The 14,981-nt window shown below is 39.0% G+C and overlaps 1 protein-coding gene across 6 annotated transcripts in view; it reads right to left on the bottom strand.

The window, feature by feature from the left end:
• SMARCC1 (SWI/SNF related BAF chromatin remodeling complex subunit C1) overlaps positions 1-14,981 on the bottom strand; it is an 873,495-nt gene that overhangs the window by 770,061 nt on the left and 88,453 nt on the right. For all 6 annotated transcript variants that reach the window (XM_078662530.1, XM_078662531.1, XM_078662534.1 and 3 more), the window contains exon 3: positions 9,319-9,404. In XM_078662530.1, the coding sequence (XP_078518656.1) occupies positions 9,319-9,404 (86 nt within the window). The remainder of the gene's footprint in view (positions 1-9,318; positions 9,405-14,981) is intronic.

The following is a 14,981-nucleotide window of genomic DNA, read 5'->3' as shown; positions in this document are numbered from 1 at the left end:
TTTTTCACAGCTGCCCCGCCTAACATCTGGGCTCACCAACACGGCACTACATACGGGCTCCAGTCTGATCAGTGCAGCACGGCACATGGCTCAATTAGGGGCAACCCTCTCCTGGCATACGGGGATTGTTGACTCAGTCCTGCACACGGATAACACCACAATCTGTGCAGCAGCATTTTGCTCACATCTCTTAAGAGTCCATTCAACAGGGCTCCGCACTGGATTTTGCTCCCTTCAGAGCTCTCCTTACCTTAAATGGCACACTGGTCTTGGAAAGCAGACAGACACTAGTGCTCCAGGCTCAAGGGCCGAAGTTCTTTGTTTCTCTGAGGGACGTACCTTCACCCAGCAGGGAGACTAGCAAGCCTTGGCCCCAGTCCTAGTTACAAGCAGAAGCCTTGCAGAGGTTCCTCACTTCAACCAGGTCATGCATACATGCGATGACAGAAACGGAGTGTAGAAAAACACTGCTCAATTTCACCAGTATGACTACAATGAATAAAATACCTCATTCCCATTATCCCATATGAGCCACATAATAGCTGCATGGTCACACAAGATGAACGTTCTGAAGCACGACCACCACCCCATTCCCCGACTGCAGATATGGGACTCGGGAAGCAATACCAAATCAAGGGTAAACATCGAGCGGGCAGAGCAGCAACTAAATAGCAACACCAGATGTGCAGTACCCTTGGAATGGTAAGTGCCATGTAACGCTCAGACAGCAGAATTTATAACAAAGGTAAAGCCAGGGACGCAAGCCAACCAATGGGCTCATTTGTATTTGTATACCTATATATAAAGTGTAACATAATAATCACTCTGTCATATAGCACTGTTATATTCTGTAATTTATTAATTATTCTGTTGTACTTGTCTTTATTCATTTGTTATGTTTTAGATAGGTGTCTATATTATCTTGTAACTTAGATAGGAATGCATCTTTTGATTACTGTGATGTTTAGCAGTTATGGAATGTTAGGCTTCAAGCAGTCAGTTGAATGCTGGAGCTGAATGAAGAAACACTCTGTTGGATCGGAGTGCTGTACTTTTCCTGAAGAATAAATCTCCTTTCCCTGATATATTCTACTTGGTCTTCCTTGGATACCACATAAATTTGGCGACAAGGTGGTTAAGACAGCACTCTACGGACCCATCTTTAATTTCATTTTTGCAATTTCATTTTTCTAAAAGATCCTTCCAGACCTGCAGTGTTTTCTAATTGAGACTTTATCCACCTGGATTTTGAAGACTCCAGATAAGTTACTTCAAAAATTGCTTTTACTTTACTATCTATATAGTGCACATTGAATTTATGTTCTACTTTCTATTGGGAGCTTCGCTGCATTTCTAGTGTATATATATTGATGCAGGCTCATAGAAATTAATACTTTACCGACTTTCCTGATACTTTTGAATTCTTTATTAATTGACTGTTGATGCTTCACGTCGAACTTTTAATTATATTCCTTTACATATGGTATACAACTTTTCATCCTGTTCATTATTCAATTTTTGTCAAGACCTTCTTGAATTTTTACAAGGCGCTTTTCTATTTATAAAGTTTGAATAAATTGGGAGTTAAGATCTTCATTGAAGATTGTTGGAGTTGCCGATGCAAATTTTGACATTTAATTTTTGAACTGTGAACTGCTTACCCATCTCTGTGAAACTCGCAGTTGAATCGTTCTCCCTCTTCGTCATGCTGTTACATTGTACAGCGTCATTCGGAGTGTCACTGGACAGCGTCTCCAAGTGAAGTTACACGCTTCTTTCATCGTGTCTCTCAATTGAAGCGTCTTCCTCTAAAAAACGTACGCAAGGTCTCCAAGCAACGTTCACAGCCACGTCATCGTATCACTGAAGCGTCATCACGCAACGTGCATCGCGTCACTGAAGTGTCATCACGCAACAGGGCGGCCATTTTGTTGTCCTGGTAACGCGCTGTTGTTTGGATCTTCGAGCGCATCTTCTTGAACCGCTGATGCGCACAGCTCAAAATATATTTTAGCGCATCGTCACTTAATGCTGATGCGCGCAGCTTGAAATATGACAGTTTTTTGACGAACTCTGTAATCTCAAGTGATTTTATGCTGGTGTTCTGCACGGTTTGAAATTGTGGTAATTCAAACTGGTCAAGTACGTCTTTTTGCACACTATTTAAAACGTTTACTTTACTTTGTGTGTCATTACAAACTCTTGACTTTTACATTTATAATTCATTTCATTTTACAAATTACAATACCTCCATTTGAGTTTTAATAAGTACAACAATTTAATGAATTGTCTACTTGTTTTTAAAATATTAATATTGTGTAAATTGCTGTAGGCCTTATTTACATTTTTTAAGCATTTACAACTTTTTTATTGTCATTATTCATTTGTTCCCTTTGTATTATTGTTTACTATGGCTCTTCAAACTGCGGTACTTCCACCCCCTTTTCTTCCAGAACCTGGTACGCCTAAAATTAAGTGGGTTCAATCGTATAAGTCATTCAACAGCTATATCATTGCTATTGATGGAGTGGAATTTTCACCTGTTAGGAAAAATGCCATGTTGTATACTGCTTTGGGTGCTGAGGGTCAGAGAATTTTTGATCATCAGCCTCAAATTATCCGCCCACCATCTGATGATTGGAATGAATACACTGAAGCTGTGTTGAGATTAGAAAAACATTTTAAAGATGAGCCAAGTATAATTGTGGAGAGACATAAGTTTTACACTCGAAAACAAAGAGAACATGAAAGTGTTGATAATTTTGTAGCAGAATTGAGAGTTCTTGCTGCGTCATGTGAGTTTGAGGGTCCCATTGAACAATACCTAAGGGATCAGATTGTTGTGAACTGTTATAGTAACAAAGTTCAAGAAAGGATTTTATGTTGTAGAAATCCGTAGCTCATTGAAACTTTAGAAATAGCAAGGGGTATTGAAAGATCTGTTTCAGCTTCCAAGGAACTTGGAAACAATAGACCTCCTGTTACATAGCCAGTGAATAAAATTTCACAGCAATCGCCATCGACCACCGAGAGACAAATCTACCAAGGGAGAGTGGAAGAAATCTGATAAATCATTCCAATGCTTCAGATGCGGTTCTAAATCACATCTAGCTAATTCTCCGACTTGTCCAGCATTGAAAAAACAATGCACTAATTGCAAGAAAATTGGTCATTTTACAGCTGTTTGTAAATTTAAGTCCAAAACTATGCATGTTAAAGCCATAGACCATGATGATTTGCAATCTCATAGGGAAGAAAATACAGTGAAGAAGATTTTGTTGTCTGTAGACATGGTTGATTCACATCAGAGCTCAAATAGTGGCGATTCAGTGTGTTGATATCAAGATTGGTGATTTATCTGTCAAGGTTACAGTGGATTCTGGGTCTCCTGTCACTATTCTCTCTGATGTGTTTTTTCTGAAGGAGTGGCAGGGGATTGACTTGATACCCCCTGATATATGTACGGTAGCTTTTGATGGAGAAGAGATTGACATGATGAGATACTTGAATGATAATCTCACTTTTGAAGACAAAACTATTGTGTCCAAAATTTACGTAGCAAAAAAGGGTTATAATGGAAGGATCAAGAAAAATGTGGGAAGGTTTTGAGACCAGGTAATGACAATCCCATTTCTTTAGATCGTTCGAGCAGTGTCAATTCTGTACTTGCGGACTGCTACTCTTTAGAGACAATTATTAATAAATACCAAGATGTGTTCTCAGATAAGCTAGGATCGGTTAAAGGATTTGAACATAAGATAATATTAAAGCCTGATGCCATTCCAACAATTCACAAGGTTAGGCATGTACCTCTAAGTATCACGGGCAAACTTAAAGTTCATCTTGATTAACTGTGTAAGGATGGTGTGATTGAGCGAATTGATTCATCCTCATGGATTTCTCCCATAGTTGTCGCTCTCAAAAAGAATTGTGATGAGCTCATATTGTGCGAGGATTTGAGATCACTAAATAAGAATATACAAGTAGACTGCTTTCCCCTACCACGCATTTAAGATATGCTTGCTCAATTAAAAGGTACTAATGTTTTTTCTACGATAGATTTGAGGGCGGCCTATCATCAAATTGAGTTGAATGATGATTCTAAAGACTTGACCGCTTTCAACACATCATTTGGCCCATTTAGATTTTTGAGATTACCATTTGGCCTGGCGTCAGCGGCCTCAGTTTTTCAAAAACTGATGTCACAATTGTTTGGCGATGTCAAAGATGTTTTAGCCTACCAAGATGATAGTTTGATTTTTACTAATTCTGTCCAAGAGCATCTCATCAAGCTGGATCAAGTATTAAATATCCTTAACAAATATGGTATGACAGTCAAAAAACAAAAGTGTAAGTTCCTTCTGAGTGAGGTGGAATATTTAGGTCATGTCATTTCGCAAAATGGTATTAGTCCTAAGCAAGACCTCTCGAGAGCTATTCGAGAATGTGCTCAACCCTCTAACAAAGATCAGTTGAGGTCATTTTTGGGTTTGAGTGAGTTTTATTCAAGATTTGTTCAAAATTTTGCACTTATTAGTGAACCTTTAATGCTCTTGACTAGGAACAAGGTTAAGTTCTTATGGGGTAATGAACAAAAATTTGCCTTTGAAAGCTTTGATAATAAATGCTCCTGCCCTTAAACCTTTCAATGAAGATTCAACCTCTTATATCACAGTTGATGCTAGTAATGCTTGATTAGGTGCTGTACTGAGTCAAATGGTTGATGGTGATGAAAACATCATAGCTTTTGCGTCCCGCCAACTTTCTTCATCAGTGATAAACTATAGCACCATAGAAAAAGAGGCTCTGACCTGTATATGGGGGGTTAGACACTTTTCAACTTATGTGTGGGGAAGAGAATTTGTTCTGATTTCAGATCATAAGTCACTTATACACATATGGAATGATAAGGGTTTGAGAAATGCTAGCCCAAGACTAGTTCGGCTTTTTTCCAAGCTATATGATTATAACTTTGTAATGAGACATATTCCAGGGGGGAAGAATTTCAAGGCTGATTTTTTGTCAAGGGGTCCTTCAAATGGTCCTGATTTTGATACTGTCATTGATGATACAGAAATGGTGGTTAGTTTGGTTGAAAGTTTGAAGCTAATGGAAGAGGTTGTTTCTCAGTCAGACTGGTTGCAAGCTTCCTCTTCAGACAATTCTTTAACTGTGGTAAAAAAGTTAATTTCTAATGGATGGCCCAGGGAAAGTCAAGTTAACAAGGAATTGCTTCCTTTTTCTAAAGTTAAGGAGGAGTGGAGTATGGAGAATAACTTTGTTATGAGAGGTTCCATTCTGGTTTCACCAACTTCTATTAGAAACAAAATCATTGTTTTAGCTCACAAAGGTCATGGTGGAATTACCAGCACCAAGAAAAGATGAAGGTTGCATTACTGGTGGCCTGGCATGGATATTTGTGTGGATACTTTGTTGAGCAATTGCAGTGAGTGTGCACGTACTGAGAATCTTTGCACACAGTAAATTCCCCTTTATGTCCTGTCAGTTTTCCGGAAAGTCCATGGGAAAAGTTAGGGATTGACTTTTTGGGACCAGTAGGGGGATTGAATCAAGGTTTTAGGTTCAGCCTTACAGTAGTTGATTACCACTCCAAGTGGGTGTCGTATACTTTTATGAGGGATCCCAACACTGAGAATGTGATCAAGTTTTTGACGCAAATTTTTAGGTATGAGGGCATACCGGCCTTTCTGGTTTCAGATAATGGGGTGCAATTTGTTTCACATGACATGAAAGATTTTTTAAGTAATCTTGGTATTAAACATCTCGCCACTGCTTTATACAGTCCACAAGGAGATGGTCTTGTGGAGAGAGTGAACCGCATAATAAATTATTCTATCCAATTAGCTTCGTCTTCTGGGTTGAAAGTTCAAGAGGTTGTGAGTGACAGGATTTGGTCATACAACAATACTCCACATGCTACCACAGGAGTAACTCCGTTTGCTATGCCTAGTGGGGTGGTCCCTGTTTAGATCAAGTCAAAAGGAAGGTTGAGGAATCTCAGATTAGATCTAAAGTTAGATATGATGAAAGTAAGCATGTAAAAGATGAACTGTTTGTATAGTTGGAGATAAAGTTAGGATTAAGAGACCATTCAGAGTAAGAGGTTCGAGATATTATCCGGAGACCATGTTAGTGAAGGTAAGTAAACATGCTGTTAAGGTCTTGGGTGGCAAGTGGTGGAGTAAAAGGAATGTTGCCAAGGTGAAACATCTAGAGAACACTATTACTTCTGATAACGTTTGTCATGGGCAAGATGATTTGGCTAGCGCTGCAGGGGGTATGTCTTTCCATGTTGGAGATCTAACCTCCCAAGCAGAGAGTTTACAACGAGATGATATACTTTTGGAAGAAAATGTTGAACATTGTCTTGGGGAAATAGATGAATGTATTGATGATGTTTTTCTCCTGAAATTGTCAATGATTCTGCTTTGTATTCCAATTTATCTAATTCTTGCATAAGGTCTAGTTCAAGGTTGAAATTTAAACCTACATTTCTTGAAGATTATATTACTTAGTTTGTTTCTTTTGTTGGTATAGGAGGGGAGGTGTGTTATATTCTGTAATGTATAATTAATTATTCTGTTGTACTTGTCTTTATTCATTTGTTATGTTTTAGATAGGTGTTTATATTATTTTGTAACTTAGATAGGAATGCATCTTTTGATTACTGTGATGTTTAGCAGTTATGGAATGTTAGGCTTCAAGCAGTCAGTTGAATGCTGGAGCTGAATGAAGAAACACTCTGTTGAATCGGAGTGCTGTACTTTTCCTGAAGAATAAATCTCCTTTCCCTGATATATTCTACTTGGTCTTCCTTGGATACAACACACTTTTTTTGTTTTAAACAACATTTTTATTGAGTTTTAATAAAGGACATATCAGGCATGGCTCGTATAAAATACAGAAGGCAGATAAACATACAAAATAATAGTTGCAATTATCTATGACAACGCCATTGGTTGAACAGCAAAAACATTATTCGTATCTATTAATTCTAAATGATATAGATTCCCAAGTCCAAAAATAATTACAAAAGGTAATTGTCGGTTCTCGATTACATGTGGAGACCCGGGTGTAAGAAAACTCGTGATTATTTATTTATCTATACAGTACAATATCAACACATCAAATTGAAAATTTAAACTCTGCCCCCCCTCTCCTCCCACCAGTTCCTGTCCCACTTTATATAGCGTAACATATGATGTATTGGTATTCGCTTAAGTATAACAAAGAGAGAAAAAACATATACATTCCTAGACAATAAAAGGCATGGAGAAGTTTAGTGTTATACAGATTCGGTCCGGTATGGGTGGAGATATGGGGTGAAGATATGGGGTGAAGATATGGGGTGAAGATATGGGGTGAAGATATGGGGTGAAGATATTGGGTGAAGATATGGGGTGAAGATATGGGGTGAAGATATGGGGTGAAGATATGGGGTGAAGATATGGGGTGAAGATATGGGTGAAGATATGGGTGAAGAGGGCCTATTCGGAGAAATTGAAGGAGTGAGAATATCTATGGCTTTAAATGTTTCTAGCATTTGGTCCCACCCCATAGAGATAGGAATCTTACGCAGGCCTCGAAATTCTTCTTGCCTAATAATTGCACTCTCTGCAGTACCCCACCGGACCATTTCGGTGTGCCAAGAAAGTGGTGTGAGGGGAGAAGCAGATTTCCACCTCATTGTGATAGCTCGTTTCGCTACGAGTATGGCCAAATCGGAGAATCTATACTGAACCTTCTGTCGCTTGGGGCGTTTATGTAGACCAGCAGACAACTGTCTGCCACTGACCAAACATCCGTACCAGTGACCTCCTGCACTCTACGGCTAATCATGTGCCAGTATACATGTAGTAGCGGAAATTCCCATAGCAATGCAGTAAATACGCGTCCGCCCCCTGGCATCCTGGACAGGAAAGCTGTGTGTTAGGATATATACAGTTAAGGTGGTGCGGTGTAAGATAAGCTCTATGTAATATCATGTATGTCATATAGAACTTTGCTGTGTTTTTATATGGTTGGAGTGAAGCAGAGATTAATTCATTAAGTGCGTTAATACCTGTGGCAAAACGTTAATGAATGCACAGTGATCCAGCAACATCTGGACATGGTGCTGCATTTAAACGCATGCTAGTATGAAGTGTATGTGTTATTTCTCACACCTTGTCTATCAGAGTCAATAATGGTGACTTGAATCCATCTCTCAGTGAATTAATTTCCTCTGTTTTTACCATATTTTAAGCTAAGGGATCAATATATGAACATCCAGAGTAAACAAGCAAGCAGGGAAGTATACTTTTTTTGTTAAGTGTTGTACATCAAGTGTTGTCTTAAATGATCCTGGTTTATAGGACTATAACAACCGGGTACAATCAAGATAGCGCAACAACTACACAGGTCCTGATGGAAGCCCGAACCCTAGGTGGCCTAAACATGAGAGCTGAAACATGTCAACACACAATAGGGTGTTGAGACATTACATCTTTTTCAGAACACCCACCATTTCTATTTTTGACCATATCAAAGGCACCCAATATTAAAGGGATTCTGGGGGTGCCCTTAAGGTCTTTATTTTGTTTAACAAGTATACCCCGTAAGATAAATGATCAAAACTGCTCCCTGCGAGATGTTCTAGCCCATCCTGGTTTATATGGACCAGGATAGACCCTATGATGAAAAATGACCCCAATGGGGTGTACGAGGGTCACAAAAGAAACCCACGTGGGTCATATGAAAGGGTGCACCTTCAAGATACAATTAGTTAATACTGAATTTAGCCATTTTTCCAACCATTTGTAACAGTCTCCTCCACATTATTAGGACCAGCCTTAACAGCACTATACACTGAACTTTAGAGCACCACATAAGTTTTAAAGAGGGACAAAAGAAGAATCATTTTATCTGTTCTAAAGGAACCGGCTATTTCAAGTTCGAAGTACGGGCCTCCTAGGACAGTTGATGACTCTGGACATGGGACTACATTTTCATGGTTAGATGGGCGGCCAATAGGGCCCTGTGGGTGTTTCAGATCCCGCCCCACTCGTGATGGCAGGAGCACTGGGTGCCAAAATATATTACAGAGTTAACATTTGTCGAGGATAATATTTATAATGCTTGTTGAAAGTTAAACTTTTTAACAGAGAGCCAATTTGAAATGTGACAGACAATAATTCGGTTGCCCACCTACAATAAAAATATTTTTAATCTAAAAAGTCCGCTGCATGTCACTTTTTTAATCTTTAAAGTGTATTATCATGAAATCTTTGGCAACTAAGAGAATAACATTATACTTACCAGCCTTGCTCGTTTTTGTACTTGTAAGCAGCTCCAAGAATATGGCACAGAGGTCCAGCACCCTTAAAATCCATAAAGCACTTTGCCTAAAATTTAAAAAAAGAAAATATTAATAGCATTTAGGGGGTAATTCTCAACAAAGATGTGATTACCTAGGTAACTTTCTTTCTCTGGAAACTACAAAAGCTAAACGTAAGCACTCTAGTAGGCAGGTTAAAAAGAAAAGAATAAATCAGATATTCCAATAAAACATGCTCACCACTCAGTACTCCAAGAAGCAGTCCAAGAGTATATACATCACCAATAACATCAATTCAATTTTGCATGGACTTTATGATATGGGACAGGAGCAAAAGGGACAATGGGACTGAACCAAGAGAGACAAACTACATATAAACAATCCACATGGAAATTAAGCTGGCACAAGAAACGATATCCCTGGAGAATACAGAGAGACTTTACAGTAAAAAGAAAAGAAAATCTAACTAGGTGGATAAAGAGCAATAGTCTAGATTGACAAACACAAAGAATCCAACATCAATTAGGGCTCCTAAAAATAGAAGGTAAAAAGACACGAAAAACAGGACACCTGGTTCAAAACGTTAACTGACTTATTAGCCACCAATACCACTGCACTGCACTATGAGGAAACAGAACTCACTGAAAGATTAGTTCACAAAGGAAATAAGGATCTTCAAGAGAACTAAAAACCTTGGGATTTATAATAAAATCTAATGTTCCAACAATGGCTGCAAACACTGAGTGAACAATAAAAATGTATAGATTAAAGGAGTGGGAGTTTAAAAAGCAGCACTGGATAGCGATATACAATAACGTAAAAGAAAATTATTTTTTAAACTTTTAGCAAATTGCAAACAGAGTGGAAGGGCCTGAGGAACGTCTCAAAAGGAATACTGTAACATCTAAACAGTAAATATCCCATATAAGGCCTTTCCATCTAACATTCTCGTCATTTTGTCCAAGCACGTTTGGAAAGGTTTCCAGCCTTTTAACCATCAACAGCAGCAAAATTACCAGTTTAATACATATAAGCAAAAGATCCAGGTCTCAGGGTACCAATAACCTCCCCAAGAATGCTTTAAAAAAATATCTGCATTATGGTAATCCCTAATGCATTCATTATTCACATTAATTACCCTCTCCTCAGTTAGTCTCGACTACTGGAAAGGTTTTGTTAGTCAACTTCTGTACAAAGAGATTTCAAACCACTACTACCAGCTATCGAATGCTAGCGTTCTTAGAAAAAGGGGGAAAATCTATCCAAGGTTATTACTAGGAGCGGCAGATCAGAGAGAATTAAATTCTTTCAATAGAATAAACCAGTTTCATAGCCATGTGTGATATAATGGATAATGTATGGCTATTATAGATGATGGATGAATCATCAAAAATAGTGGAACTGGGACGCTGTATGCCTTCTAGACTGCCCTCGGGCCTTCAACAGAGTCACATAAAATCTAACAAAACATGGTGTATCATCAGCCGTATTGAGGACAATCCAAACACTTCATACAGGCTACTAGGTAGTGGTTATAAATTGAAGTACCCATAAAACAAGAATAATATACATTAATATTGAGCTATAACAGGGATGTGCATTTACTACTCTTCTCTTCAGTTAAAAAAACACCAGACCAAGGTTCCTCCCTTGAATCATACTGTCCTACCCACATTAGCCAGGCAGGCCATTACAATACGCAGGAGGCACAATATTCTTGGATTGGACTCTCATAGGGGTGAAACATTCACTAAGTGACTTCAAAAAGTACAACCTCTAGACCAACCCAATTTAATGTATCAAAAACAAAACTATGGTGTGTGTGGTAGATGAAGGGAGAGTTTTGCATGGTATCTCAACCAAAGAAAAGAGTGACATAGTACAATTGTATAATTACTTCCCTCATTACTATATGGAGCAACACACTTAAGGAACCCTACATTTTGGATGGATTGCTCAGTGGGCTACTGCATTTGAAGTATTTTAGTTTACTCAAATCAAAACAAAAACACACAACTAAGATTTTGAATTTGGCTGTTAGAAACCATCATTGCTTCTGGACGGGGAATCCTTAAAGTATATGTTTAAGCAAAGTAAATTGTCAGCTATACCACTAAAGGGCCTAATGTAGCATGTTGTGCGTGCATTGCTAACTGTTAAAGGTGAATTTCAGTGGTTTGATGGGCATGAGCCAGAATGTTTTAACTGTGGCTTTCAAGAGAATTTTATTTTTGTTATGACTTGCCAAAGGCCCTACTCCCAACCTACACTTCTGCTGGGAGATGCAGGGTTGGCTGCAGGCCAGGCACTGGACCCGACCTGCCATGGTGCCCAACTCTCACTATACACCCATTTTGAACCCATTTTGCACTGTAAACAGCCCTTCAGCCAGGCTGTGTCCAACTACCTTCGGCTGTGCACAGCGGGGGTTGATTGTCGGGAATGCCTGGCCATGCATCAGGCTTAATTTGCTAGCTGCCAAATGCCATGCAGACTAATTGAACAGTGCCAAAGAGAGTTCTAGACGTCCTGTGGAGCCCTCCCACAAGTTTCAGGCCTCCTATGCAAGTTAAGGGGCGTCATATGACATTGAACTTGTCCACTCAATCCTTTATAACAGCAGTTAATCTTTCTATGGCATGATGTGACCAGCTCTTTTTCCGCCAAATATTCATAGTGGGGGTAGAAAATGTTTCCAAATCCGGGCCACACACAGTCGTACTGCCAACAGTAAGTGAGAAAACAGGCGGTCCTGCGGGGGTCTTTGAAGCTTTGAAGAATAAGCCTATCTGCCCCAGGACCCCTAAGAGGATCATGAGTAGATTAAGCGGTAGCAAAAGATTCATAATGGTCTGAATTGTGCTTTGGATCTCCACCCCAAAAGTACAGATCAGTGGGCAGGACCACTGAAGTAAGTACACTGGAGGCTTGATTGAGGATGGAAGATTAATTTATTTGAATAACTCATCCGAGTGGAAATATGTGGCTCTCCCTCTGGCTGGTCAGTTGTCAACTGCCAGAGCATAGAACAGTCAGCTACTAGAGAATGTGGAAAAACGTATTGACACTACTATTGTTACTACTCCTGTTCTTCACTAGTACTTTAGAATCTCTAAAACTCTCTGAATGTACATCACACTTCTGGTATAGAGCCACTCGCCTGTAGTTCCATTTTTCACCACTTTCTAAAACTACACAATAAGGTAAAGTGAGTTTTACTTTAAATGGACCTAAAACATTTTTAAACGAAACACCTGGCCTTCCAGAGCGTATCTTTACCCAATCTCCAGGACAAATTATTCTGGCTGAGTTCCCTCTGCAATTCACTTTGTCACGTGTGGCAATTTGGGTCAAATTAGTAGGAAACTTATCTTTACCTACCATTTCTTTTAACCATGTGGGAACTAATTTTGTGTTGGGAAGCCTCCCACGCATCATCTCAAAGGGTGTTTTATTGGTTACACTGTGTATACTGGAGTGATAAGCCCAAACCATGTCTGACACCATAGAATCTACATTCTTACTACTAGAAATGGCCATTTGGATGATACCTTTAATAAGACGATTAGCTCTCTCAACAATTCCGTTCCCTTGTGGATTGTATAGGGAAGTACGGCTGTGCCTGATACCACACGAGGACAAGAATGCTTTCATTTCTAAAGATGTTAATTGTGTTCCATTGTCCGTTAAAAGTACAGAAGGTAATCCTTCATCTCTCCAAATCTCTTTTAAAACATTAATGGTGGTTGAAGTTGTTATATCCTTAGAAAACTTTACTACTAACCATTTCGTGTGAACATCTACTATCACAATACCAAAACGTAAGTTCTCTTTCAGGCTATTCATCGGACCAATGAAATCCATACACACAGTGTGCCAGGGTTATCCTGGATCAGAGATATCACCAGAAGATGTTTGTAGACCTACTTTTAAGCGTTTGTCACTCTCCTTGCAAATTTGACAATTTGTGATATAAAGATTCACATCAGAATCCATGCCTGGCCACCACCAATTTAACCTCAGCCTCTGTTTTGTACGAGTCTGTCCCAAGTGTCCTTCATGAGCTAATGTGATTAAATTCTGTCTGACAGAAACTGGAGGAATGAATGTGTCTCCTCTCATGATCACCATATCTTCACAGATTGACAATTCATCTAGAATTTTCACAAAAGGTCTATTTGTGATGGAAACAGTACTCTCCCTTTTACACCCTTTCTTTATCAAATTCTTAAGTTCCAACATGGCATTGTCAGCAAGCATTGCATTGATCCACCCATCTTTATCTAAAGCTTGAGGTTCATACAAGTTCAAAGCATCTTGGATAAATGCGACTGCCCCTTCATTCTCCTTTTTTAGAACAGCAACTTTATCAACTAATTCCCAATCCAGTGACAATCTCGAGAGGCAATCAGCCTGTATATTTCTCCAACCTTGGATATGCTCAATGTCGTAGCAAAATTCCTGGAGACGGGAGGCTAGCCTAGCTAATCTAGCTGAACACTTTGTGTCTCCCCCTGGTAGTAGTACTCTTATAAGGGGATTATGGTCAGTTTTGAGTGTAAATTTTGTTCCCCATAGATAAGTCCTAAAATATTCACAAGCCCAGGCAGCAGCTAGAGTTTCACGTTCTATGACAGAATAGTTGCTCTCTGAAGGAGTTAATGTTCTCGATGCAAATGCTACAGTTCTTTCTTTACCATTGTGAATTTGGGCTAACACTGCTCCAAGACCGGTAGCACTTGCATCTACAGTGAGAATAGATCTTAGTTTCGTATTAAATGGTGTAAGAACCTCTGCACAACAAATATCTTTTTTTATGTTCTCAAAACAGGTTTGTTGAATCTTCTCCCAAGAAAAACCAACTCCTTTCTTCAACAGAGATCTTAGGTCAGCTGTTTTAGTGGAAAAATCTTTAGTGAACTTGGAGTAATATTCGATTAACCCCAAAAAGGACCGCAATTTATCTTTGTCTGAAGGAACGGGGGCCAATCGAATAGCATCCAAAAGATTCTGTTTGGGCTTGACTCCTTGCTCTGAGATTTCATATCCTAAATAGTCCACTTTGTCTACTAGAAATTTACACTTTTCTCGTCTAAGTGTGAGACCTGATTCTCCGATCTTAAACAACGCTTCACGAAGAGTATGGTTATGCTGATCTACTGTATCTCCAAATATCAAAATATCATCCTGAAAGAAAATGATATTCTTGATTCCTTTGAACAAAACATTCATCATTCTTTGAAATATACTAGCAGCAGAGCATAACCCGAAAGGCATTCTAACACATTGGTAGATGCCCTCTGTGGTAATAAACGCTGTTAACGGCTTGGAGTCGTCATGCAATTTTATCTGGTGGTGAGCGTTTTTAAGATCTAATTTTGAAAAGAACTTTCCACCACTTAATGCTAAAACTAATTCGTTGATATTGGGAAGAGGATATGTATCTACTATAACGTTCTGATTGAGAGATCTGAGGTCAATGCAGAACCTAAATTTGCCATCGGATTTCTCAGTGATGACTACTGGCGAAACCCATGAAGAACTCTCAACTGGCTCAATTACACCAGAATCAAGCATGTCCTGGAGCATTTTTTTTACTGCTTCTCTAGCTATCAAAGGTGTTCTACGTGCTTTATGCTGCACT

The sequence above is a fragment of the Lissotriton helveticus genome, chromosome 10, assembly GCF_964261635.1.
Source record: "Lissotriton helveticus chromosome 10, aLisHel1.1, whole genome shotgun sequence".
Lineage (NCBI taxonomy): Eukaryota > Metazoa > Chordata > Amphibia > Caudata > Salamandridae > Lissotriton > Lissotriton helveticus.
The sequence above is the reverse complement of the archived record's forward strand: the minus strand, read 5'-3'. Positions and strand labels throughout refer to the sequence as shown.